Raw genomic sequence first — 26,266 nt, forward strand, 5'->3', positions numbered from 1 at the left:
CCTTCCCGAAACACTCTGATGAAAGCAATTCGCGTACTTCACTCATCTCTGGTCAAAATTCAAACACAAAGGGGCTAAGCACGCATTTCTTCATACCAATACAAATCAAAATCAATGAAAGTCAATATTTGACGATTGCTCGCTGGTAACCTATAAGTACACTATGATGATAATTATATCCCCCATTCCCCATACCTTTTCGGTCCAATCCGCCAACCAACCACCCTAGAAGTCCTTCCCCGTCCTGTGACTCCAGAATTACCTGGGTATGCCCCTAAACGCCAATAGAATGTATACATGTATCATGACCTCATCATCAATCAATCTTCTAATCAGTCCTAAGCATACTGTCGACCAGATCACCCAGAGGTCCCCAGAAGTCTTTGCCGCTTGCAAGATCGTGTTCATCGATGAAGAGAACATAATGCTTGAAGCTCGTATTAAGATGAGCCTCTAACCCAAGCTCACGAATGACAGGGTAATGATGGCAGTATATATGGGCATAGACTCGATACATTCTCTTGAAGACTTGTTTGATCATGGTTGAGAAGCCTTTTGGAAAGGGGACACCTATTTGAGGTTAGAAACTCATAGTATGGAGCTGGTAGATAATGTTGAAGTGCATACCAATTCTGCTTGGGAAAACAGTTTCATTGTCAATGCTGGCTTGAACCCAGGCCATCAAATGTTCAATATAAGTTGGCGCAGGCATTTTTGTTGGTCGTTTGAAATTCTCGTTGTCTTGCCAAAGATATTCGAACCTGGGGCATATTAGCATTGATTTCCAAAGTTCACAAGTGAATAGCGTACTCATCCGTAGCCTTCATTTCAGGGCAGGATTGTGGAGAGCAAAACTCTGTAATTGAACCGTAAAGTAGATTTATATGGTTGTAAAAGTCCACCACTATTGTATCGTAAGCTCATTTCAACTTGTATGCCATATGGTTTCCTACTATTGACTGCAAGCCACTCATTCTCGTCTTCACCTTCTGGCAATTTGACCACCTTCCTCAAACTACCGCCCCCAAGTGTTGCTTCGGCATATTGTCGCAATTGGTAGCTCGTTGTGCCTTTGTGCGCATTTCGTGGTCGAAATTGGTTTCGTGTACGTTGATTACTATTGTTTCCTCCTTGTGAGTAAGACGGTACATGCGCAGGTTCAGGTAATTCTATAAATAACGGGTCATCATCCACTTCCTCTACAGATTCCAGTTTCACTGAAACTGTTGCTGCAGAATCAGACTCTGTAAGTCCAACTATCGGTGGTGATTGCTTCGTTCGGGCACTCCAATATGCGAGAAAAGAAGCCATCATTATGAAGAAAGAAAGATCACTAACACGGTGGTGATGAAGGAAGTCATCTTGCTTTAAAATGAGGAGCGTCTTCTACATTCCACAGGTTAGCTGGGTAATTAATAACAAATTAGGGATGGAAGGGGTAGTTACGCAGCCTTTTACAATCTCGTACACTCGCTGTTTTGCTGTTGGAGTGGAGAAGGTTGTATATTGTAATTACGAGAGGTGTTGTAGTTGCGCCGAACAACAAAGAGATTATCGAACGTATGCAGCGTTATCGTTGCGAGACTAGAGTAGGTAAAGTAGACAATGGTATTGTTTACGCTGAGGTTTATTCTGGTTGGCTCAGCTACCCTTACACAATCGACAATCAACAATCGACAATCGACAATCGACAATCGACAATCGCCAATCGCCAATCGCCAATCGCAATCCCGCCGCGCTTTCCCTTCCGCTTTCTTCTGATCTAGCCTTCACATAGAATAGACTACAGTAACCGATAGTCTGACCTAACACCACAAACACCCAATGCTTCTCGGTGGTCAGAAGCTTAAATGTCTAGTAATAATAATTCATACTTTATCAATCTTCAAAGAGCTTCATAACTGCTAGTCAGAATAGGGTCCTCAATTGGAAGTTTTTCATTGTTTCACTATGCGGGTAGATTCTTCTGAATCGAAAGTATTGCGATTGCATTCATGACTGGTAGATTAGATCTCCTTCGAAGAGGAGGAGTGTCAATTGCCCATACAGCGAAATGTCAACCCTTCAAAGTAACATTCGCGTTTTCATACAGTGGAAAGAACAAACTGTATTCGCTGGCGAAGATATAGAGTGTCAAATCACTTTCAAAAATGTTGCGACATCCCCAGCGTCATCAAAATCATCATTACATCCACCCGGACCCAATGGGTCACTACACTCACCCGAAAGACACAAGAGACCTCCGTCACAGATCAAAAACTCAGCCCTGAGCCCGCGGTCTGGAGGCCCAAGCAGAGGTGGACATCGATCATCACTTTCTATGACAATACCACCCGAATCAGTACATTCAAAACAATCAGAACAATGGACTCATGGAACATCGAGGCCCGGAAGAGGAGGGGAAGGTCACAAGCGGTCGGTGTCTATTATATCAATGGGAGCTAGCGAAAGTGCTACTGATGAAGTCGCCAGCCACGGAAGCTTGACTGAAAGGCCTGGTAGAGGTGCCAGAGGTCATGGTCGGTCTGCAAGCTTGCAAATCATTCCGCGAAGGAATGGAGTCAATGGAGGACCTATGACAGGTAAATGTTCCCGAGTCGCAAGGAAATAAATAGTCATTAATGGCCTCTAGCACCACTTAATTCTCGAATACCGCCTCATCCTTCGCCACTAATGGGCTCCTCTTTCCCACCGAATTCATCTGTACCGAATTCTCCTCGGCGAAATACAGCTACAAGTAATCTGCCCACTACATCAGGGCTTGGGTCACATCTAGCAAGAAGGAAAGACTCCACCCCACTTGCTCCAGCCTTCAAATTTCCAGCGACCACCTCACCTTCGATAAAAAGTCGACGTAATTCACGCATTGAAGATGATAACGCAAGTCACATATCCCATGATAGCCGGCTACTATCGCCCAGATCTAGAGATACTGTTCTAAGTATTCCCGACCAAATAACACCCGCACCTATTGCAAGAATACTCTCGCCATCTAGCATGGGTGGTACACCACGAAGCAGCGGGGAATTCTACACTCTGAGCAACAACTCGACAGAGACCCTCGCTTCAGAATATTTACCACAACCATCAAATCGTATGCCACCTTACAGTGGGCATCATATAAAACGGTCTTCAAATTTAGCTCCCAGTAGCAGTCACAGGGCACCAGAAACGCTCATGATGGGTTATGCTCAAATCCATGGGTCTTTTATGCTGGATCCATCCTTAATTAGTCAAGCGCCATTTGAAGAAGTGAAACGAAAAGGTGCAGTTGGTGGGCAAGGTGGTGGTGTGATTGGAGTCGAAACGAACAAAAGGGATAGCAGTCTTTTGCGAACATTTGGCTGGGGAAGCATAGGCGAATCGATAGGTAGTCTATTAGGGGGCGGCGAGCTAAGTAGCATGAAAGATATGCGGGGCATGGTAAATTCCCGTTCCATCCCTTTACTGTCGACTCCTCAGTCGATTTTGTTTGTGGATTTGAAATTGGCTCCGGGAGAAAGTCGCAGCTACAAGTACTCTTTCAAACTACCTAGAGGACTGCCTCCCAGCCATCGAGGGAAGGCTATAAAGATATCCTACAAATTAGTCATCGGCACTCAAAGACCGGGAGGTGCCAAGGAACAACAAGTCAAGTCGGTTGAGATACCATTTCGACTTCTAGGAAGCGTGAATTCTCACGGAGAGCTTCTTGGACATGATCTCATGTTACCATATATACTACTTCGAGACCAAGCTCGAATTCAAACCATTAACACGCAGTCCGATGAAAGCTTGAGTTCTTCACTTAAAAAGCTTTCAGTCATTACACAAAAAACGCAAAAACCTAATTCGGATTTAGGCGAATTCCTTGCATACGTTGATGAATTAATCACGAAGCGACGAAGAAATTCTAGCTTTGGTTTATTATCGCCTACAGAAACTATCGGATCTAGACGCCAATCTATTATCGAGGAACCTGCAACTGCAAAAGAAGCAATTGATATGGCCATTCTTCGCAGCAACATTGCTACAGAATCTCAACAAAGTGCAAATAGATTTGAAATTGCTCGTGGTGGAAAGAGAGTTGCGGTAGTCATGCTAGCCAGGCCCGCATATCGCCTAGGCGAAACCATTACTGCAGCTATCGAATTTACTGATGCTGGGATTCCCTGCTATGCAATACACTGCGCTTTAGAGACATCAGAAAAAGTCGACAATTCTATCGCGCTACGTTCTGAAGCGAGCATATTTCGCGTTACTCGTCGCGTTCACGTCTCGCACTCTGAATCTACTCTCTTTGCTCGCCGCATAGTCTTTTCTCCTACAATTCCCGTCGCTGCAACCCCTGAATTTATCACTAGTGGGGTATCACTTGATTGGCGTATTCGCATTGAGTTCGTTACCCCTAGACTGACCACTGTAGGCAATGAGGTCATTGATTTATCTCCTGAATTGTTGGAAGAATATACGAATGATGAAAGAGGGGTTGTCTATGCAGCAGTTCAAGGGCTCGAATGTGAAAGTTTTGAAGTTGCTGTTCCCATTAGAGTATACGGTGCCTTGGCTGGCACTACAGAAAAAGAAGAAAGCGAGGGGATGGGTCTCGTTGTATAATTGACATTATCATAAAGGCTACAATAATAAAATATGGGTGGATACTTGGATAAAGGTATTTTCAGCGTCTAGTATTTTGGGGCTTTCACGTTCATGCTTGGGGGTTTATAATGATCAGTGATTAACGCCTACAAGGACTTTATTACGGAAAAGAAAAGAAAAGAAAAGGACGGAAAAAGGATGGATGGAAAGGTGGAAGTGGGTTGAGGCAATTGGCTTTATATGTAGTAGATAAAATCAGATATCTATCACAAAGATGTTCATATCGGAGATTTGATCATCACTGGTTCATTCTTCAGGCTTTCGCCCCGCACGGTGATATATACCTGATTTAGTGGCTGATAACACAATTTGGATGAACACACAACAGCATAGACGGCGAGTTAGATAAACCATGAGATTGGCTACCTACTTGATAGTCATCAATATGCAAGCTTCATGGAATATATCGAGGTTCCAGCTCAAAATAAGGCTTGATCGATGTGAAATGATCGATTTGAAATAGGATATCGAAAAGCCAGTATTGTCGACATCGTAGTGTACGACAATATATCGTCCAGGATGTAGTTAGCTCTTCCGAAGTCAGCCCCGCTACAGTAGCACCCTCCATTGTCGTATATCAGATGGCTGACGTTAAGTGTCGGAGTTTCCATAAGAAGTAATCGGGTCGGTAATGGTGGGATTTTTCTCCAAGCGGAGGAGTGGTTGACAGCGGCCCCACGGTGCCTTGGCGAGCACAACCTGCAGATCTGCAGCCCGATGGGGATTACCGTGTTTATTGACACATTCGTTATGTGTCCCGCAGCTATTCCGCAGAAGCGGTATTCTACTCAAACTAACCGCTTTCTATCGAGTATCGTAGTGACTCGTCATGATAACTTGACCATGGTTGAAGAACTTACTCGAGTACGCAGTAAATGCTTGATTCCTAGAACGGTATATCCTAAATCACGATGGAGGGATGAGCTTCATAATCGCATAATACCAATCTACTGTTAGATTATTCTGTTATTCTACTGCTAGGTCATTCATAAATGCCATCAGATTGAGTAGTTAGCCGAGCAATAAATACACCAATCTTGTAGGACGCGACTCGCGATTATATCTCTTCAAATCAAAATCGTATTACAGCAACACCTCTCTATAAGGATTCTCCATATACAGGTATAGTTTCTATAACGATACTCCTGTTGATCTCTATATCAGAAAAGGGCCTATACCCTTACAATGTGTTTATAGGTACAGAGTATATTCTTAGGATTTTGGGACTTGAAATCATGTACCGGTATATCCTTATTGGATCAATGAAACTGTTAGGATTTTAGTCGTATATGATGATTTCTTAGGGACTTTCGGGATTCTTCAAGATTGCAGAAATATAATCTGATTAGTCGAATTCCTCCATACGATTCTACCGAACATTACCCTTAGAAGAGCGCTTAACAATATTCTTAGAGGTTTTGCTGTATCTATGTGTTTTCATGCTTGTATTTGCTGTCATATCATCCTTCCGTGCACGACACCTTCTCGAACAACCTTGGATGTCCACGTTGGAACGATGCTTTCAGTGGAGAAGCAAAAGCCCAGACTTCTCGGAGCAAACATTGCTTACCATTGATAGTTTGGTACCTACCTACTACACTTGTAGTAGGCTAACAAAAAAGGTTACACCGGCACACACGACCATAGATTCAGAGTAGCGGAAGAGAGGAATCAAGTGACTCCGCCCGGACTGGAGAAGAAGCTGGGGACCTACTTGCAAGTTGTATTTCTATTATGTGTTCATCCCATTTATGTGGGTGTCAATTGCTAGGCGGCGATGACCTGAGTTCGGAGGTTATTGCAAGAGTTGATTCCTTGTCAATTTTGGAAGCATGATTTTTTGTTATTTCAATTGAACAAATGGGGGGGAGGCAAGGATAATACGCAAGTTATCAATAGATGTTTTGAGCATCTTTGAATATATTCGACATATTTCTTACAATATTCAAGCCTTCAGGGCAATGCTTGTGGCTTGGATATCGAGACCTCCAGATGATTTCGTACCATCGTTTTGCGTTTCCTCTTTTGCGCTTGTAACCCTCGTGTTGGGAGCTTGGAAAAACCATAATTTACTCTGTGTGTTTTTTTACATGGAAAATCCCCAATTCCCCACGACTTAAATTTCCCGACCATCACGAGTTCCCCAAATTCCCCACACAAATGTTTTCGTTTCCCCGATGATACTCCAGATGTTGGCGAAAGTGGGATGAAATCATGAAATTGAGTCCGGTAGGATTGCCTTACGGTACTAATTCGGCCATTTTTCGCCATGGGGAACTCGTCTTGTCCACATGTGGAGTTCTAAAAGTTCTCCAAAGACCGATCATCTTGAACCGTTTTCGTGGGAAAGTACTATTGGGGAGTGATAGATGACGTTTATGCCGGGTCATTGTTTTCCCCAGCTAATTTCTTCTGTATGCTTCGTATTGATTTTGTTTATGGGTAGGAATGAGTTCCCGAAGATTTACCATGACGAATTTTATATAAGTAGGAGATATCATCCGGAGATGTGAAGAAAGCAGTTCCAGAAGACAAGTTACAATGGCTCCTTTACTCGATATCATCTCGGTCCTCGCTGGCTGCATTGCTACTGTCAATGGCCAGGCTTGGGATTCTTCTCTGTTCGAAACTTCTCCACCAGTCTATCCTTCTCGTACGTTACTTTCTCCCCCCTTTCATATTTACACTGTGGCATCTCGTTCTAGGAACGTGATTACCCTCCGGTCTATAGCACTCAAGATCGCTTGAACTACTCGGACTTAGACAATACTAACATCTCTTCCAGCTGAATTGCAAGGCACAGGATGGGAGGCTGCTCTCGTAAAGGCCAATGCTTTCATCGGTAATCTCACATTAGAGGAGAAGGCATCACTATTGACTGGTGCCAATGGACCTTGTGTTGGGTAAGTGATGAGAGCATCTTCGTGTCAAATTATTCTTTGCTAATTTTGTCATAAGTAACATTGCACCAATCCCACGAGTTGGATTCAAGGGACTCTGTCTCCAAGATGGACCAGCCTCCTTGAGACAGGCTGATTATGTTACCGTCTTCCCTGCTGGTCTTACTACCGCTGCATCTTGGGATAGAAGTCTCATGAACACTAGAGGAGAATACCTTGGTGCTGAATTTCGCGGTAAAGGTTCTCATATCTTTTTGGGACCTGTAGCTGGTCCTCTTGGCAGAAGTGCCATGGCAGGAAGAAACTGGGAAGGATTCTCTCCAGATCCATACCTCACTGGTGTTGCAATGGAAGAGACAATTGTCGGTGTCCAATCACAAGGTGTTCAAGCAAGCGCTAAACATTTCCTTGCATATGAGCAAGAGACGCAGCGAAATACTGCAGGTATCTTCGATGCAAACTGGTTCCCAAATGACACCCAACAACTCTCTGTCTCTGCAAACGTCGAAGATAGAACTATCCACGAGTTGTACATGTGGCCATTCTACAATGCCATTCGCGCTGGAGTTGCAAATGTCATGTGCTCTTACAACAGGGTCAACTCATCCTACGCCTGTCAAAACTCCAAACTTTTGAACGGCCTACTCAAGACTGAGCTTGGTTTCCAAGGATTTGTTGTATCTGATTGGATGGGAACACATGCTGGTGTTGCTTCTGCCAATGCTGGTTTGGATATGACCATGCCTGGAGCTGAATGGTGGGACCCAATGGGCCCTGGAATCCCAACATACTTTGGTTCCAACCTTACCACTGCTGTAAACAACGGATCCGTCTCCCTTGAGCGTCTCAACGATATGGCTCTTCGAGTCATGACTCCATACTTCTTCCTCGGACAAGATCAAGATTTCCCTCTTATCGACCCTTCATCTGGTGCTTACCCACAGATGAATCAATTCAACGAGCCATCTATCTATGCATCAAACTGGACCTCTTCAATGGGTGCCTCTGATGTTGATGTTCGTGGAAACCACAGCTGGTTGGTTCGCGAACTCGGTGCTGCTGGAACCGTTCTTCTCAAGAACACCAACAACGCCCTCCCTCTCAAAGCTCCTAAGCGCATTGGAGTTTTCGGAAATGCTGCAGGCGATTTGGCAAACGGTCCTTATCCTCATGACAAAGATTATGAGTATGGATGTTTGCCCATTGGTGGTGGGTCTGGATCTGGACGATTTTCTCAACTTGTCACTCCTCTTGATGCCATCAAGGCTCGTGCTCTTAAGGACGGCTCATTGGTTCAAACTATCTTGAACAACACTCAATTGGCCACTGACGGAGGCTTCTCGGGCGTGATCTACCCAATCCCAGATGTATGCTTGGTATTCATCAAGACTTACGCATCTGAAAGTGATGACAGAACCTCCTTGTCATTTGACTGGAATGGTGATGCCGTCGTTGAGCAAGTCGCCACAAATTGCAGTAACACCATTGTTATTTCCCAAGCTACAGGTTTGAACCTCATGCCATGGGCTGACCACCCTAACATTACCGCTATCCTCGCTACCCATCTTTCTGGTGACCAAATGGGAAATAGTTTGGTCGATGTCCTTTATGGTGCCTATAATCCCTCTGGACATCTTCCTTACACCATCGCCTACAATGCTTCTGATTACGATTTCGCACCTATCACCACCAGTGTAAACTCCACCGCACCAGGTGCATGGCAATCAGATTTCACCGAGCGTCTCCTGATCGATTACCGATACTTTGATTACCATAACATTTCCGTCCTCTACGAGTTCGGATTCGGTCTCAGCTACACCACCTTTGATCTCTCCTCTCTGAGCATCACCCCCATCTCCAACGAAACCCTCTCTTCTACTCCCGCCCCCATGGCTGCCAATTCCTCCATCCCCGGCGGAAACCCCGATCTCTGGACTCCCGTCTACACCGTCAGCGCCAGTGTCTCCAACACAGGAAACTTCTCCGGCGCCGCCGTCCCCCAACTCTACATCAGCATCCCCGAAATCGAGGGCAGTGAAACCCCCGTCAAACAATTGCGCGGATTCGAAAAAATCGGCTTGAACGCGGGTGAAAATAAAATCGTCTCGTTCGAGTTGATGCGCAGAGACATCAGTTTCTGGGATGTGGAATTACAGGAGTGGAGAATTCCAGAGGGAGAATTCGGTGTCAAGGTCGGATTCTCGAGTAGAGATTTGAGAGTGGAGGGAAGTTTTACTTTCTAAATCAGGAAATTGGAAGGGATTTGAGTAGTCAATCTGGTGGGGATGCACGTGGAACTTTGAGAGGAATAGTGAAGGAAGGAGAGCTTTTTTGATGAGTTATGTTTTAATGATTTTGGAATCGGGACATCTTTACGATTTCGGTTGGTTATGATGTAATGTTCATGTATATAGAAGATTAGGAAATAAAATAAGTTAATGCTATTTATGTTCATATACATATATATTATCAGTCAGTATTATGTGAGACAACTGGGATTGAATCCTCAGAACTAAAATACCTTAACCCAAAGATTGATGGAAAGCAGGTGCTTGGAGTGATCCAATAGTTAGAACAGCGCTAACAGATCTTGCAATGGTCCAATTTTGAATCTCGAACGATTGGACGTCTCCCATCATAAAGACAAAGTCCCATCAACATTTGTAAATTTTCGACAAATATTTCCGGCCCGTACGTAGAACCCAACCCAGCATTTCATCTACATAAACTCTCCAAACATAATAAACAATTTTTTATTGTAGCTATCTTACAAACGTTACCAATCGATAAATCCCACCCACCTCTCCTGTCCATTAAAGACTTTTGTATGTATTACCCACCATCCATCCCACGCACCAATCCAAATAATACCTATCCGATAAGTGGTATCCATCAAGCGCAAGTAAGAAAGTAAAGGAATAATCCGATTAAGCATTGGTCGCGCAGTCATCCACGAAGCGAGCAAGCAATAGCAAAAGCCAAAAGTTCAAAGTTACTCAGCAAAGCAAGCAAGTTATCAGTATCATCTGTTGCGATCAAGTCATGCATGCGGCATTAAATCGAAAATTTTCCAGACCAACTCAGACTATGCTCACCAGCCAAACGAACTGCTCGCGTGAGCCTCACATCTGAATCAAAAAGTTCAAAGTCGATATTTGCATCGACAAGAGTGATGGTGCTGACCAGAGCATTCAAGGACCATTGTAAATAGGAGCCATTGAAAAAGACGTTCATGCATGAATATCAAGATTGCAAGCAGATCATACCCAGTGCCAGAAGCCCAAATCATGGTTGTCAAGCAGAAGCAGATTGTCAGATCAATTGCATTGCACAGCGCAAAGTAGATGGCACGCGTTTGGTCATCATCTACAAATAGATAAGGTCTCGTTTGTCGGTATCATTTTTTTTGGGGTTTTTCTTCTCCGGAATTTTGTTTGATAGAGCATGATCAAAAATCGTAAACGTAGTAGGTAGTGCATACTATATCGTGTATCCATAAGTTAGAGTATCCTGGGCTGCGTGATCAACTCAGTGAAGAAAGTATACCAATATCAGGCCAGTAATGAAAGAGTACGAAGGTTCTCGGTCATCGTCATCATGTGCAATGCAGGCATACTATATCGATGAAAATGAATCGAACGTCATGGTCTCAGCGTATGTCATGCAAGTCATACGAATCATGCAAGTCAAATGTCGAATCATCCTACGGCTGGTAATCACTGTCGTAAAGTTACGAAGTTCCTGGCGGCTTGGTCGTGTCACCTTGACCTTGCGCGGCCAATGCCTGATACCAAAGCTGTGCATAGTTGGCGTATCCACCATCTGATTTTTGTCAGTAAAGTTCGATAATCACCAGGATTGAAACTTACAAGCTGCATATGGGTCGTCGGCGCCACTTGGGGGAGCTTGTTGTCCTGGTTGTCCTTGCGGCTGGGCATATGATTGCTGGGAATAGCCGCGGTCTCCATATTCATTTTGTTGATTTTGTTGTCCACGGTTATTACGATGACCGCCGCCACCACCACCATTGTTTTTCTGTTGCTTCTAGAAGTTAGAAAGTGTTACGAAGACGAGAAACAATGATTCCACTTACCACAGCATCAACCTTATCTTCAATGGCTCGCTTGGCAGCTGCTATAGCTTGCTGGGAACCTACAAGCCCAATTTCACGTTCAACCTCACCTGGGCCCGAAGACTGGGTTACATTGATCTTGCAACCAGTCGTGTTCTGCATGTCTTTGATCGTTTCACCGCCTTTGCCGATAATCATGCCTACAGCCTCGGAAGGTACGAAGATTGAATCATTGATCTTATCTCCTTGACCACCACCGCTAGCACCACCACTAGCATAACCACCACCATAGCCAGCATCACGGTTGTTCTCTCTTGGGGCGGGTGCACGCTCCTTTGGTGCGCTCTTACTATCACTCTCGACAATCTCCATAATCAAATCTTTAGCCATGGCAGCGGCCTCTCGAGTACCGATGAGATTGACTGGTCGAAGTCCGTTGACGCTCTTCTGCTCTCCAACAATGTTGACATGGCAGCCGCTTCGCTCTTGAAGATCTCTGATAGTCTCTCCACCGCGGCCGATAATAAGACCAACTGTTCTATCTGGAACCATGATTTGCATGCTATCCTCGCCGTCTCTCAATGCAGGTTGATGAGATGAATCTCGGGTGGCATTCTGTTCTCTTGGAGCTCGATCTGAGAGTGGGCCCAAACCACTGTCGTCAATAATGCGAGTAATTTCAGCCTTGGCATCTGCTCTGCGAGCACGAGGACCAGTGATTTTGCAGGTTCTGAAAGGACCAGTTTCATCAGGGCCAGTAATGAATTGTACTCTGCAACCAGTTTCTGATTCTACTCTTCTCAAATTCTCGCCCTGTCTACCAATGATCAACCCCACAAGATTCGACTCGATTGAGATCGATTCAACGTTGTCTTCTGCGCCGCGTATTGGGGAACGTTCACGAGCATATCCGCCTGCACCTCCATGTGGCGGTGGGAAAGCATCGGATGGGCCTCTGCCTCGTACTCCGGGAGAGAATGAACGTTCGCGATAATCTCTTCCTGGTGGGCCTCGGCGTTCATCGCGATATGGGTTGAAATTATCGCGAAAGGCATCGCGACGTGTTGGTTGAGGTGACCTGGATCTAGATCTTGGGCTGTATGGTCTTCCAGAAGGCATGGGGGGTTGTCCAACATAAGATGGAGCTCTGTCGTAGGCAACGCCCTTTTCAGCAGCAATCACCTTCGCCTTCGCGATGGCATCTTGAATACTAACAGTTCCGGAGCTTACAGGCTTGATACCGCTGAGATCGACACTGCCCGAGTTTGTAGGTTGAGGTAGGGAGTAGCCGCCGGTTTGTGCATAGGGATTTGGCTGTTGAGGAGGCTGGTATGCAGGCTGCTGATTCTGCGGAGGGGTCGCATTGGGACGCTGCGCTGCTGAAAAAAAGTTAGTTTCGAATCTCCCATTTAATATCTGGAAGAGAAAATTTACCCAAAGCAGCCAGGATAGATGTGATGCTAGGTTGATCGGCCATTGTTTCTTTAATTTCCTAGGCTCAGAAATGAGGAGGGAAATGTAGAGATCTTTTTGAAGATCAGGTTGTGTCGTGAAAAGGGATTCTCTGAGTTAATGAGATGCACAACAAGCAGATCAAAGGAAATGGTAGCGTGTGTCTTTGACAAATGTTATGATAATTGATGGTTAGATTGTTGATCCTTTGGGGAGTTTGAAGGAACAAATAAAGTCATGCAAGTTCAGAATAATGGAATGCGCTTGCTCATACTAATGGTAAAAAAAATCGAGGATCTGCGTTCAGCCTAGTCCGAGATTAGTCTCAAGCTAGTTGTTGAGATTCTATTTGAATCACATGACTGGTTATATAAGCGGGATCATTTAGGAAGGTTCAACGTCACTTCACTTTCCTTTCCCACTTCACTTCAGTTGATTCAAATTTTATCATATCTTGGCCATACAATCTACGGTGGTGATGTTTGCTTTCTGGTTTTACATAACTAGTAACAGCCAATGAAAGATTCCTTTAGTCCCAGCATGCAAACATTAGGACAGGATCCTTTCGGATAGGAGAATATGAGGAGGGAGACAGGAGGGAAAGGTGGAAAAGGTGGAAAAGGTGGAATGATCTGATATAGAAGAAAAGCCCTACTAAAGGAACAATCATACAGACCATCAAAGTGGTGACTATTCCCCTTTGTCTATGAATCATGTATACAATGTATCACTAATAAAGTGTCATTACTTTCTAGGTGAGTAAAAGTTGTGGTATCTGTTTGCTTCATTATTGATTGTTGTAAAGGTTATGGTTTGTGAGTCTTCGAGGATAATAAGCATCAGAAGCCATTAATTAGCAAAGAAGAAGCGTTTTGTCACCCCATGTACAAGTCTTATGATTCCCCTTTGATTCTTCTCATCTAGAGATCCGCTATGAGTTCTATTTATTGGCAGTTGCCATAATGTAGCACAATGCACAGAGCTTCTCATACTTTCCACAGGCAAGTATGGTCAAGTATGGATATCTGGAGGTAAGCTTGATAGTTGGGAAGTTATATGCCTGTATTAAGAATTTAGCGGAAGAGGAAGGGGGAAAGAGAAAGAGAAAGAGAAAGAGAAAGAGAAAAGAGAAAGAGAAAGAGAAAGGGAGAGAGAGATGATAATAAAGATGATAATAAAGTTCATGATCTTCACATAATGAAGCTATTTGAGGTCAAAGCGATCATGGCCAACTCTCAACTCATTATTTTCACTATTTTCTTGCTCACCTACTGTGAATGAGAGTTTGCTTTCACTTGTTCTACTGGGGTCAAGAATTTGAAATAGTACTTGCAACATATATGATTCCATGCATCTTCAAGCTACAAAGGTTTAGTACTTCCAAAGACATATATCCCTAAAATGTACAACGTACAATGGTTCTCGGGTCTCAAATCCACGTAGTAGAGATGTGATGATGGAAGATCTTTCAGAGGTATTGGACAAAAAGGACCATAGAGGGAATTGAAAGCGATGGTTGATAGTTTTGATTGTAAGTTCCGTCTGATTTGACAATGGGAAAGCATGAATTTGTTATATGTCTATCTGCTGCACATTCTTTTGTTCCAAATGGGGCTACAAACTGGCAAAGTTATTGGTAAGAGGACTTTGTATACTGTGTGAGGAGATCGATTGTCAACATGATGATAGCATTGCGTTCAAGTACGATGGTAACAAAGCAAGGCAAAGGCAAAGGCAATTACCAGTGAATTCCATCCTTGTCTGCTGATTAACATCTGTTCTTCGTTTGTTTAGTGAATAGCTTTCAAGTAGAGTATTCATATGGTCATGAGCCAATGCAATAAAAAGTTGACCATTAAAAAGCATGAGTCTTGTTGGTTGTTGGAGCTCTGTTCTTTAATACTGTATAGCAGTAGCAGTAGCAGTATATGAAGCACGCGATACCTCTTTGGGATTGGTGACTATTGTTCCAACACCGCTGATCTATTAGATAAACTCGAAGCGAAGTTATTGATAATTTTGCTCTTCCACCTTCTAACAACTTTTTTCCCATCCTCACATAAATGTTCAAACTCTATGCACAATCATGAGATTTCCGAGACTAAAGCGCCCAGTATCCAAGACTGAATCACTAATAGATATTGATAAGATGGTAAGAAAGTTGTTTTTCTTTCTCACACTTTGTTGCCATGCTGGTCGGCCGGTCAATGGGTGAGAGTGATCTCAAGAGACTGTTCATGCTTAGTCGGCATCCCCACAGAGATTGTTACCATACTACCTCAAACCAGAGCTTTAATTTCCCTAAAAATCTTCTCTTCTCTTTCTAACCAATTAAATAGTACAACAATTCATCAACAGCAGAAGAGGCTGATCTTCAGTCCTCTAAAACGGATAATTTGTGGGACAATTTAACTGTACCGCACACCGAATTGATCAATTCCAACACTTCAGATCTTAATGATCAAACTTCAAGTCCTCTGACCGCCAAAAACCTCGAGATTTTGAGTAATTCGACACATTCTAATCTCATAAAACACGGAAGCATATCATCAAAAACCACAACTGTTCATTCTGGCTCCGTTGAAGAGGTCTTCAAGCAAGTAGAAGAGTCAGTAAACATCATATTCTCTTCCTTCTGTCTTTCTCTCTCTCTCTCTCTCTCTCTTGAAACTCAGTCTATCTCAAGCTGGAGAGCTCTCGCTCTTGCCAACAAATACTAACTTATCTTCTCAGTCAAGATCGGCAGGAGTTTCCGGCGATTGACAACAGCACAACAGCAACGACCATAGCTAACATATTGAATGCCAACAATCCTGGCCTCTTCCAGTTACTCAACATTCGAAGTATAGGTATAGTAGGAGACCTTGTAGGAAGACTTATTCATTTCGATCAGCACGAACCTATCCTCCAAAGATATCAATATTTTGGACCACATCCAGTAGCTGGAACGGACGGCCTCCTTTCGTGGCTTACTTCGCAGGAAAAAATGGCGGAAGAAATCATCGAGTCTGAAAGCCGTGAATTCTTTCATTGGGTATGTCATGAATCTTCAACTATGGTTTCTAATACTTTACTAAGCAATTGATTAGGGCTGGAATCCAGCAATCTTTTCACGCGCTGTTCGACTGGGCGTACGTGCTCCTTTCATAGTTCCATACGAGATCAGCACAGAGGTGGGCACTTGGTTCAAGGGATACAATAAAACAACTAGAGATACAGTGGCTTGGGAGGTCTTATATCGTGAGTCTAAGCAATCATTTGTGGCGGAATCTTGCATCTGCTAAAAATGATTAGAAACAATTTTTCCCGAAAGTGGAATGAAACCCAACACCTATGAGTTTCGGGCTCTAGCAAACGATTTTTACTCTGGAAAAGAGGTTCAAAATGCAGAGTACTATGCTCACTTGGTGGAGCCGCATACACCCTCCGTAGAAAAGGGTTCAGCGTCCAAGCTATTTAACATCACACCAATCGATATGGGTGAATCCAGGCAGAATCTTCACCGTAACTTGTATGGAGGGGCCGAGGGCATAGAATCCGCCAAGCTCAAACCGATCGTAGACCTTTTTCTCATCGAACTCATCCAGATGAACGAGATTGAAAATGCCCTCATTCGTGTAGAGAAGGAAAAACGCGTGGAAAAGTCAAGTTTCACCGTTGCCAAAGTCCAGGGTACGAATGTTCGACGTTCCTCAAGGTATCACGAATGCCTCCAAAAACTCAATACTTTGGAAAGAAACAAGGAGGAACCAGGAGAAGCTGCGGCTAGGAGTGTCTTGGAGGATTTTGTTCAAAATATCAACATCCATGGATTGGACTCGATAATGGGATCGGAAACCTGGTCTGTAACTCATATACGTACCGTTCCTACATTAGATGAGCCAGTCGAGGAAATTACAGTCGTCGAGGCCATTACTCCTGGTACACCTGACAATGGAGGAAGTTCATTTTCACCTCGTTCTACTTCACCTCTGCTAATTCAAGATATATCAGAGCCAAAGACAGAGACAGCGCCAAGAAAAAAGAAGAAGAAGAAGACAAAGGGTAAAAATAACGCAAAGAAGGTTTTGAAGCAGGAAAGCGACCCTGAGTCTATAGTGGCGGAAGCTAGAAGTCAAACCTCTGAGATCATTAGCAAGGAAACTCCTTCCATTGCATCTGACCCATTGAATTACCATTTTGACGATGCTACGAATCCAGTAATCGAGGATGACTCGGATTGGAAGATCGTGAAACCCAAGCCTAGTAAGCCAAAGGGCGCACAGGTTCAACAGACTCGTGCAGCACATTCTTCCAAAGCTTACAAAGATACTTCTGTTACTGCCAAAGTCCCACCGAGTTACAACGTTAGCCGAAAGAAGACGCAGGTACCCGCAAAGGTACCAACTCAGACTAATGCCGCTACTTCAAAGAGTGGCGAGAAGTTTGAGATTGAGAGTCTAAACGACTTTCCAGAAATGGTCTCGCCTTCAAAGAATGTCGTACAACAAACCCTTGGAGCGACTAACAAGAAATCTACGATTGTAATGGTACAGGAGGTCTTGCCACAGGTAGACTCAGAAATTCCAGCCAAAGGAGAGTCTGCAATCTCGCCAGAAGAATCTCTTCTAACAAGTACAAAGCTTGATATTGGGGTCAGTATTGAAGCTGACATTCATCACGATCAAATGAAGGTTTCCATTCAACCGGCAGCAGTCATATCATCACCTGTACCCTCGACAAAACAAGCCAACCTCCGTGTTGAAGATTCGGCAGAAGATGTCTCCAAATTCGCTAAAATCGGGGCTTCTCTAGACGTTGAACCCACTCGAAGCTTAATCGATGAAATCAAAGCAACAATATCTATCAACCATGGTGTCATGAAGGACGGCTCTACTAGTACAGTGGGTACCGAGTCCGAAGTCGAAAATTTCACTAAAATTTTGCCGGGGAAATCATCACCTCATTGTGTAACACCCCCTGGGCTTACTTTGAGTCGTGATGCACCAATCTATCTAGGAAATTTCGATGATCCAAACCAGAAAGTCGAAAAACGATTCCGAAGTTCTTCAACTAACGCCATGATTACCGCAAGTGCCTCTATGCTTGACAGTAATGAGAGAGACTCTGATCCTACAATATTTCTCGACAGACCTGCGTCCGTTTCTGAGATTATGATCACAAAATCTATAATGGATAGGTCTATCAAATCTTCTAATTCAAGAGTGTATCCACGGGTGCTGCCGCTAGCGAAATCACTGATTTCTGCTGTTGGTAAATTCAGATCAGTCCACGATCTTTGTGCTGTTAACAATGCATCTTTCAATGATGCTATCGACAATGCTCCTACAATCGCTACCTCGCCCATTTCTGATAGTGCATCTATAAATAACATTGTTAATAACGCATTTGAAGCTGCAGAACCATTCGTCTCAGAGGTTTGTACTGGCAATGAAGACACCCCGCCATCTATGGAGACCGCTTCGATGCCTGCCGGTGAGCCTGTTACAATTACTAGCTCTACACTAACTATTCATGGGCCGCAACCTCGGGGCTTCCGCCGATCTCTGATTGATTTGGATTGCCTAAACTTGAATTCTACAGAAGCTGCCCTCCTAGGAAGTCAATTACCTGCTCAGCAAGCAAGCATAGCAAGTTGTGATGCAGCAGAACAAACATTATCTGGATTTTCGAATGGTTGGAGTCGCCAACAATTAGAAAATAGTACCATTATCAATTCAGGTCCACGTGCACATACAGAGCCAGATACAGCTCGAATACCTTTCAACTGTACTTATTGCAGTGACCACCATCACGCTACAATAGACAGTCCTATGGTTTTATGCCATGGCTGTGGTCCTCGTAGTGGTATCAAATATTGTTCGATCGCATGTGTTCTAGCAGACAGCCTTGCTCATGCTGATGTCTGCCAAGAGAGTGTGGATGACTCCGAGACATTTACAATAAGTCGCCCAACTGCATATCAAATCTATTACACTGGTGTTCTCGCGGCTCCTTTTACGTTCGGAACTACATCTAAGAAGTCAATCTATGCCTACCGTCAAAAAGTTTTCGCAATGTACTGTCATAACGGACCATTTCCACAAGTTCATAAAGCATGGGCTCGACGAAACAACACTTTACCCACTCTTCCGGAACAAGATGCAATTGAGGCCACCAAGAAGACCGGTAGTTATTTTGTATTCAAATCTGCTCTGACAAGTAACAACAATCGTATGAACCTGGAAAGCACAGTCATCTGTACCATTGAGTTTCGTCCTAACGATCGTATGTTGCATGCGGTCGATCGATGTCTTGAATCTTGCTTTAGATTGAGCTACGACCACAACTACGTTGTCAAAGAATTCTTGTATAGACTCATCAAGGATCTACTTTCTGAAGACGAATCCTTTGATTGCTTTCCACACACAGAAGGTCGATTAACGGTATTTCATGAGTTCCAAAATCAATATGATCTAGAATTCGGCTTCAATGCTCAAATGCAGAGCGCGCGATCTGATCAATTCGACTTCGAGTCGGAGTGGTCTCTCATCGAATATCTTTTGAACCGATCAGAGTCTGAAGAATTGGTCTAGATATCGGATGCTAAGACGTTGGATATCTTGAGAAGCGTGTTGGTTGTTGGAAATTTTATTCAATGACATCGTGAGATATAGTACAAATCTTGCCTACTCAGCTTGCCACAAGTCCTTCACCGTCACAACATTAGTATTTCAGTCGCGATCCAACGTACTTTCGTTTTAATTTGTAGGGAGAGGAGAGATTCATCGACCGGAGGTAAATTTGTGATCTTTACACAGCGCATATATCTGCAAATAGCATGCGACGAAAACTTCTCAGGAAAAAAACATGAAATCTCAGATGGAAGCAAGCATAGTGAGTTTGGGAGTTTTTAACTCGGATTCACCGCCTAAAAGGTCACACATATCAAGGAGGGGTTCTGTCTTCAATGGTTATGCGTGATACTTAGGTGGTATGAATACGATACAGCGGGAAAGACAAAGAGATTGCACTCGCATTGCATCTTCTTGGGTCATTGATGACGTAGTTTAGGCTTTCGTCTGTAGTGACCCATGGGGCTAGTAGAAGTGCTTCTTGAAAAGTTACTTCTACTTGCGCGGTGGAACTCATTATAGTAGATAGGAGAATTCTATATTGTTCTATTAATCCTGTGCTTTTGGTGACTTGGATGATTGTAAATGTATAGGTAAGATACCTAGGTAGGGAAAGAGACAGAAATTTCCACATGACCCAAGTGAGTAGCTATGAATTATAACCTCTGCACTCCTGTCATTTTTTTAGACTATGATTACCGGCGTAGTGGTTGGAAGATTAGTAATTTTACATTGTTGTATAGGTATTTAAGTTCCATAATGAAGTTATTGTCGTTGTTATTCGAACATCATTCGTGACATGATCAACTAACTTCGGCGACTTTTCTGAGCAGAGCACCTTTCAAATTCTACATACCTATGTCGTAGCTTCGTTGTCTCGCACTGCTTTCATTCATGACTGATGAGTCATGACTTTACCTAATAGTAATTTTTACTGTGTTGGCTGGAATGTTAATATAACAGTATTGATTAGTTATCTTTGCTGTTTTTTCAGCTGTCCGTCGTTGTTTGATAGAATGACGGAATTGGGGAAGTGAAGAGGAGGAGGGAGGGAGGGAGGGAGGGAGGGAGGGTTTTGATTTTTTGAATAGGAAGTTGGATGGTAGGGAATGTTCAATGCAGATGGATGACAGTTGAGGGGAAAGGAGGAAGGGAGGAAGGTGATGATCTTGCGAAAATTATGTGAAGATTATGTAGTTGATAGGAAATGGGGGTTTGGGATTGGGGAACTTCATGCACGGTTTGAAACACTGAGTGGGATTGAAACTCAGAGAAGTGGACTTATTGGTTTTAGGACTTAAAGAGAGGAGAGATGAATATGTAGGTCTGCAGATATGCGGGCAGTTCATCGTGCATGAGATGTAAAGATTGCGAGTTACAATGAGATATTCCTCTAATAGGTTTCAAAGTTATCGTCACAAAGAATCGCTATCACTGCAGTCTCACTGCAGTCACTCAAACGCAAAGCAAAATGTTTCAAACACCCTTACTTTCAGGTAACATATCAAATATCAAATCTATTTCCCTAGATCTTCAATCTTTATGAATCTTTGGTTCGATATAACGTAGATTTTATTCTATTCATCCCATCCTGTAAACCAAGTGAGACAAAGCACAAGATCCACACTTTATTCTCTGCTCGTCCTGCCTATCCTACCCAAAAGTAGGTAAGTACATCGAATGTAGGAAAGAGTAGACTAAGACCACCTATCAGAACCCAAAGATCGCATAAAAAGGAAAAGATATCCCTCCCCCAGATTCTATCTAGCATTCGCAGAACTAAGCTGAGAGCGAGATGGAGGCTTCAAAGTTTGAAAATCGAATGGGCCCAACGCCGGGGGTATATCGCTTGAAAAGACATATCGCAGGTGTAAAAGAAGAGTCGTAAGGGCAGCATTTGGTGTATGAAAGACCAGATCGGCTGACGGAATACAAAGGAGGAGGCAAGCAAAGTTTGACCAGAGGAGTCGTAATTGGAAAAGCCTGGTCGTGCTTGCAAGTTGATTTGATCCGCTTGTCCGCCATTGACGTCCTCGAGTCCCTTTACTGTTGCGGAGACACACCGCTAATGCCATCAGAACTCTCGACATCAAAGTCATCAGGTTTGATTTTCTTGTGTTCAAGTTCCATTTCTGCCACAGGACTATTGTTAGCTCTCCTCTTGCAAAACTCAAACACGGAGCCATCACTGCCAGGGACAAGATTCGGGTAGCCTGGCGACTACCAGCCACAGAAGTGTGAGAGGAATCAACTGGGCAACCACTCGACTGAGTAGTTGTGTTAGGGTTGACCTGGTATATATAGAAGAGAGAAATTTCAGAGTTGAGAAATATAGTAAATGGAGACACAAAATGCGATATTATTCGAACGGGAAAACTTACGAGTGTCCGGTTGGCTAGAAAAAGAAATGATTGGAGTAACTGTAAAGCTAGCAGTTTTATTTTGCCAAGGGTGTGCTCCCATTGTCTGCGCAGCCGAAGTTGATGGAGTTACGTAATTCTGAGTATACCCGTCACCTAACCAGCCAGCGACAACATGTGGTGGAGGTGGGGCCATGCTAGAGACACGAGGGGGGAATACGGGTGTAGCTGATGGACTAGAAGATGGCGTAATATTCTTAACAGCATGCTCATCTGCTTTGCCTTGGATGGTAGTATTTTCTTGCTCAATTGGAGTGAGAACAAGGTTGCGGAGGCCAAAAGGTCCAGTATTCCCTGTGATGGGGGTGTCCCGGGCTGGAATAGTCTGCTCTCTATTAGATTGAAGAGTATCAGGGTAATCGACCATATTCGCAGTGTAACTCGAACCCAAGATTGGCGCTGCCAGTTCCATGCATGTCACAGCAGAATCAGGTGGTGTTGGGGAGCGTATTGGAGAGATTGCTGGAGAAAGCATTGGGGAGTTTCTAAGACTTTCGGTTGTGATTGTCAAAGTCGGTGTGGCGAGGTTGGTCTTGCGCTCAGAAGTGCGACGCTTCAAAAAGCTAACGGAATCACGTCTGATGGACTTGTGCTCCTCTTGGATGATCTTGCTCTCCTCTTGCTCTACCAGTTTGCGGTTTTCAATTTCCGCGGGACTAATTGAAGGGGTCAGCTGTGCTTTATAACTGAGAATGTGTTTATAGGAACGCCAGTAAATGTCGCCATCGAAGAGACAGAAGTAGTGGAAACACAGCGTAGAGAGATGTTGTCCAGAACGAGTTATTGATGTCGAATGAAGAGAATATCTACTCTGTGGAGAAATAGAATATGTTTAAAGAAGATGCGCCAAACAACGAAACGTAAAACAATAGCGCAGTCACCCGTAGTAAAGCAGATAGAAGTACAAATATACCATGCTTCAGTGATTGGCTAAGCAACAAAATGACGACTGAAACGAGTGGAGGGACGAAACTTCGGAAAATTCAAGACTTACTCGGGAAGTGTAGGTACTGGACCAAGGTTTTGAAGATGATGCTTTGCTTCTTCGAGGGAAGTTATACCAACTTTTTGAGAAAATGCGTCGAATTCCTGGCTCATCTTACGAAGAGGGAGATTCTTATCGGCCTGTGTTCGAATGGATGATCGACGCTTGAAGAAAAGTCAGTGATAAGTCATTTAGAACAAATGAAACGGTCGCAGTTTGAAATAGTGCCACTGCTCAGAGTTTCAGGGTGTGAAGTCTGAAAGTACAAAATTAAATTCAAACCAGTATAAAGGTCTGGAAGATGAGAAGAAAATGAGGGTAGGATATAAAAAGACTTACAGTCAATCTACCAACAGAATCCTCCTTTGGAGAGTTGGGAGAGCTTGTTTTTGTAGGAGTATTAGTCTGGCTGCCACCTATCAACGAACAAAAGGTCAGTATAACCCGAAACGATTCCACAGGAAACAATCCATATCGAATAGTAAGGAGCTTGAGAGTCTGGCTTATAATCAATGCTGATTTAATATTGTTTCATTAGGTTTTTGTGCCGAGATTGATACATATCAATCAATCAATCTCGGTCAAATCCTCGAGCATCCCAATGCCCCACGTGGAAAAGACAGCTGAATTCTTCTGGATTGATAACATACCTGGTGACTTATTTTCTTTTGACTCCATCTCTGATCTCTTTGCAGATATTTTTTACCGGATACCAACAGATGTTGGTACTAAGTAGAGAAGAGAGATGTCTTCGATGATACAAGCTCTCTGGAGAACTGATGTTGGTCTAGGTTGAAAGATTTTTCTTTCAAAAGAGATTTGCCGATTTTCCAATTCAAGTATTGTATTTGAAGGTTAGCTAACCGAGAAAGTGAATAGAAGTCGGGTGGATACTTGACATTCAATTCAATTTGTACCTACCTAGGTAAGTAGGCTCGATGATTAAAAATTAAAATGAAGAGAAGTGACTTTTAATTTCCAACAACTTTGGCCGATAACGGTCTTCTCTCAACGGTCTTCTCTCGTGGTAGGAATCTCTCGGTAATTTAAAGGAGAAGTGTTGACAGTGAAAGTGAAGGTCCAGATTAAGTGAAAGTTGATACTGGTTGTAGTTGTAATTGTAGTTGTAGTTGTAGACATCTAGATCTAGGTAATGGGTGCTGTCTGTTTGTATATGCTTTGAAAACAATCGCAATCTCTTGTGAGAAAGAATACAACAATATCCACAGCTGCTGGTGGGAAACACAGAAGTGATTACATGACAACCCGATTGTCAAAGTTGTGTGAAGTTTTCATATGTTGTTTGATGAACGTTGGCATATGGAATCCATCTGCAGACAGGTATCCTGATTGAGTCTTCTTGTTACAGATCTAAACTCTACAGTTTTATCAGCATCAACCTTTTGATCAGGTACTCACCATATTCAGGAGTTTCCATGTATATGTATGTGACATTCCCTACTTCGACTTCACTTGAAACTCAAACCTCTTGAAGCTCCGAGCACGTGATAACAAGAACTGAAGAAGATGGCCAGATTATGATTGTATTTCCAAGAGACGTTCACAAAATATCTGGATAGAAATGACCTAGGGTTGGTCTGGATAGAAAGTGTCATGAAGATCAGTATCATGAAGATAAAATACAAGGCTTTGTTGTGCGGAGAGAGCTGCACAGGCTCCCTGGAGATGTTCCAGCAAGGAACCAATTATTATGAACCCTATATGTTACATCTTGAGACCATATAAACTCATATGAACTCATATGAACTCCATATGCTTGTTGATATATGGCTGTCTGTTTCAACCATTCTGATGCAGCAGGCCGGACATGAAAGGAATGCACCCCCATTCTATGCATCCCTAATTAGTATGTATCCAGCAACAGTGTAACTCTGTCAAACAATTGGACGCATCCATGGAATGTATGCTATATTTCCACATTTCTTCGAGTATTCTGACTTTGCTTTCATGTCTGTCGGTCTTCAATTGAGATTTGTTTGATTGCTGTTCAAGAAGCAGACTCAAATGTCGTCAGATGATGGTGGTGGTCGCTTACTGCCATCTTAGACCGCCCAAAACCACACTAAAAATTTCCATCCCGATGTCTCCCATCAACCATAAATTTTGGTGTTCACTTACTCGATTTGCCTCCACATCATACTTCACAACGACGACACAATGAACTCAAGAACATTACTCCGTCAATCATCTCGAGCTTTGAGCTCTTCTGTTCGCAGCTCTGTCGCAAGACAACCTTTGCGATCTCAATTCCACAATAATACTTCGCTGGCCGCGCAAGTTGCGTCGAGGCAATTTCAAGGAAGGAGATTCTATGCTACAGAACCAGAGGCCAAGAAGGATGAGCCAGCAGCAGAAGAGAAGAAGGATGCTGAAGCAGAAGATCCATCGAAAAAGGCTTTGGAGGCAAAGGACAAGGAGATTCTTGAATTAAAGGTTTGTGCTCAATCAAATATCATTCATCTGCTTCCTCACTACTGCTTTACACTCATTATGCCAGATACTGCAACCTTGATACTTATGGGATATGAGCTTGCGAACCTCATCCGGTGGCAAAGGAATTGCAAATACCTGTTCAAGAGCATTTGGCTAACCCCACATTACAGGACAAGCTCCTCCGCTCCATCGCCGATTTTCGCAACCTCCAAGAGCGCACAAAAAGAGATATGCAAGCTGCCAAGGACTTTGCTATTCAAAAATTCGCCAAAGATCTTGTTGATAGCGTCGACAACTTTGACCGAGCTCTTACCACTGTTCCCGCAGAGAAGCTCTCTGTTTCTGCCGAAGAACGCAATGAGCATCAACAAGACTTGATCACATTACACGAAGGGCTAAAGATGACCGAGAATATCCTCATGTCAACCTTGAAGAAGCACGGTCTGGAAAGATTCGACCCATCAGTCGAGTCCGAGAAATTTAACCCAAATGAACACGAGGCTACTTTCATGACTCCTATGGCAGGAAAGGAGGATGGCACAGTTTTCCACACCCAACAGAAGGGATTCAAGCTCAATGGAAGAATATTGAGAGCTGCCAAGGTCGGGGTTGTCAAGAACCCTTGAATACTTTAAAACCAAGTTTTACATGTCGCGGAATGCAAACTCAGCATTGCTCGGCGCATAGAAGGAGGAGATTTACTCCGTATATACTTGAGTAATGAACGAAAA

At 43.5% G+C, this 26,266-nt stretch overlaps 7 protein-coding genes across 7 annotated transcripts; 4 read left to right on the forward strand and 3 right to left on the reverse strand.

Moving 5' to 3' along the window:
• Positions 1–328: 328 nt before the first annotated feature.
• EAF01_004324 (uncharacterized protein) lies at positions 329–1,361 on the reverse strand (the record flags this gene model as incomplete). Its single annotated transcript, XM_038912578.1, has 5 exons — positions 329–570; positions 628–761; positions 811–904; positions 954–1,117; positions 1,339–1,361. The coding sequence occupies 5 exons, from the start codon at positions 1,359–1,361 to the stop codon at positions 329–331; spliced, it is 657 nt and encodes a 218-aa protein (XP_038772262.1).
• Positions 1,362–2,053: 692 nt separating this feature from the next.
• Positions 2,054–4,596, forward strand: EAF01_004325 (uncharacterized protein; the record flags this gene model as incomplete). Its single annotated transcript, XM_038912579.1, has 2 exons — positions 2,054–2,582; positions 2,633–4,596. The coding sequence occupies 2 exons, from the start codon at positions 2,054–2,056 to the stop codon at positions 4,594–4,596; spliced, it is 2,493 nt and encodes an 830-aa protein (XP_038772263.1).
• Positions 4,597–6,188: 1,592 nt separating this feature from the next.
• EAF01_004326 (uncharacterized protein) lies at positions 6,189–9,979 on the forward strand. Its single transcript, XM_038912580.1, has 3 exons — positions 6,189–7,291; positions 7,424–7,541; positions 7,597–9,979. The coding sequence occupies exons 1-3, from the start codon at positions 7,180–7,182 to the stop codon at positions 9,779–9,781; spliced, it is 2,415 nt and encodes an 804-aa protein (XP_038772264.1). The 5' UTR covers positions 6,189–7,179; the 3' UTR covers positions 9,782–9,979.
• Positions 9,980–11,268: 1,289 nt separating this feature from the next.
• EAF01_004327 (uncharacterized protein) lies at positions 11,269–13,087 on the reverse strand (the record flags this gene model as incomplete). The annotated part of the gene is made up of 4 exons (XM_038912581.1): positions 11,269–11,360; positions 11,408–11,579; positions 11,632–12,989; positions 13,045–13,087. 4 exons carry the CDS (start codon positions 13,085–13,087, stop codon positions 11,269–11,271), a joined length of 1,665 nt encoding a protein of 554 aa, XP_038772265.1.
• Positions 13,088–15,148: 2,061 nt separating this feature from the next.
• Positions 15,149–19,637, forward strand: EAF01_004328 (uncharacterized protein; the record flags this gene model as incomplete). The annotated part of the gene is made up of 5 exons (XM_038912582.1): positions 15,149–15,214; positions 15,402–15,670; positions 15,796–16,096; positions 16,152–16,302; positions 16,357–19,637. 5 exons carry the CDS (start codon positions 15,149–15,151, stop codon positions 19,635–19,637), a joined length of 4,068 nt encoding a protein of 1,355 aa, XP_038772266.1.
• Positions 19,638–21,719: 2,082 nt separating this feature from the next.
• Positions 21,720–23,759, reverse strand: EAF01_004329 (uncharacterized protein; the record flags this gene model as incomplete). Its single annotated transcript, XM_038912583.1, has 5 exons — positions 21,720–21,808; positions 22,058–22,752; positions 23,091–23,245; positions 23,421–23,497; positions 23,732–23,759. The coding sequence occupies 5 exons, from the start codon at positions 23,757–23,759 to the stop codon at positions 21,720–21,722; spliced, it is 1,044 nt and encodes a 347-aa protein (XP_038772267.1).
• A 1,500-nt stretch (positions 23,760–25,259) lies between these two features.
• Positions 25,260–26,161, forward strand: EAF01_004330 (uncharacterized protein; the record flags this gene model as incomplete). Its single annotated transcript, XM_038912584.1, has 2 exons — positions 25,260–25,535; positions 25,706–26,161. 2 exons carry the CDS (start codon positions 25,260–25,262, stop codon positions 26,159–26,161), a joined length of 732 nt encoding a protein of 243 aa, XP_038772268.1.
• Between the last annotated feature and the right edge of the window lie 105 nt (positions 26,162–26,266).

The sequence above is a fragment of the Botrytis porri genome, assembly GCF_014898465.1.
Source record: "Botrytis porri strain MUCL 3234 chromosome Unknown BPOR_005, whole genome shotgun sequence".
In the NCBI taxonomy this organism is placed as follows: Eukaryota; Fungi; Ascomycota; class Leotiomycetes; order Helotiales; family Sclerotiniaceae; genus Botrytis; species Botrytis porri.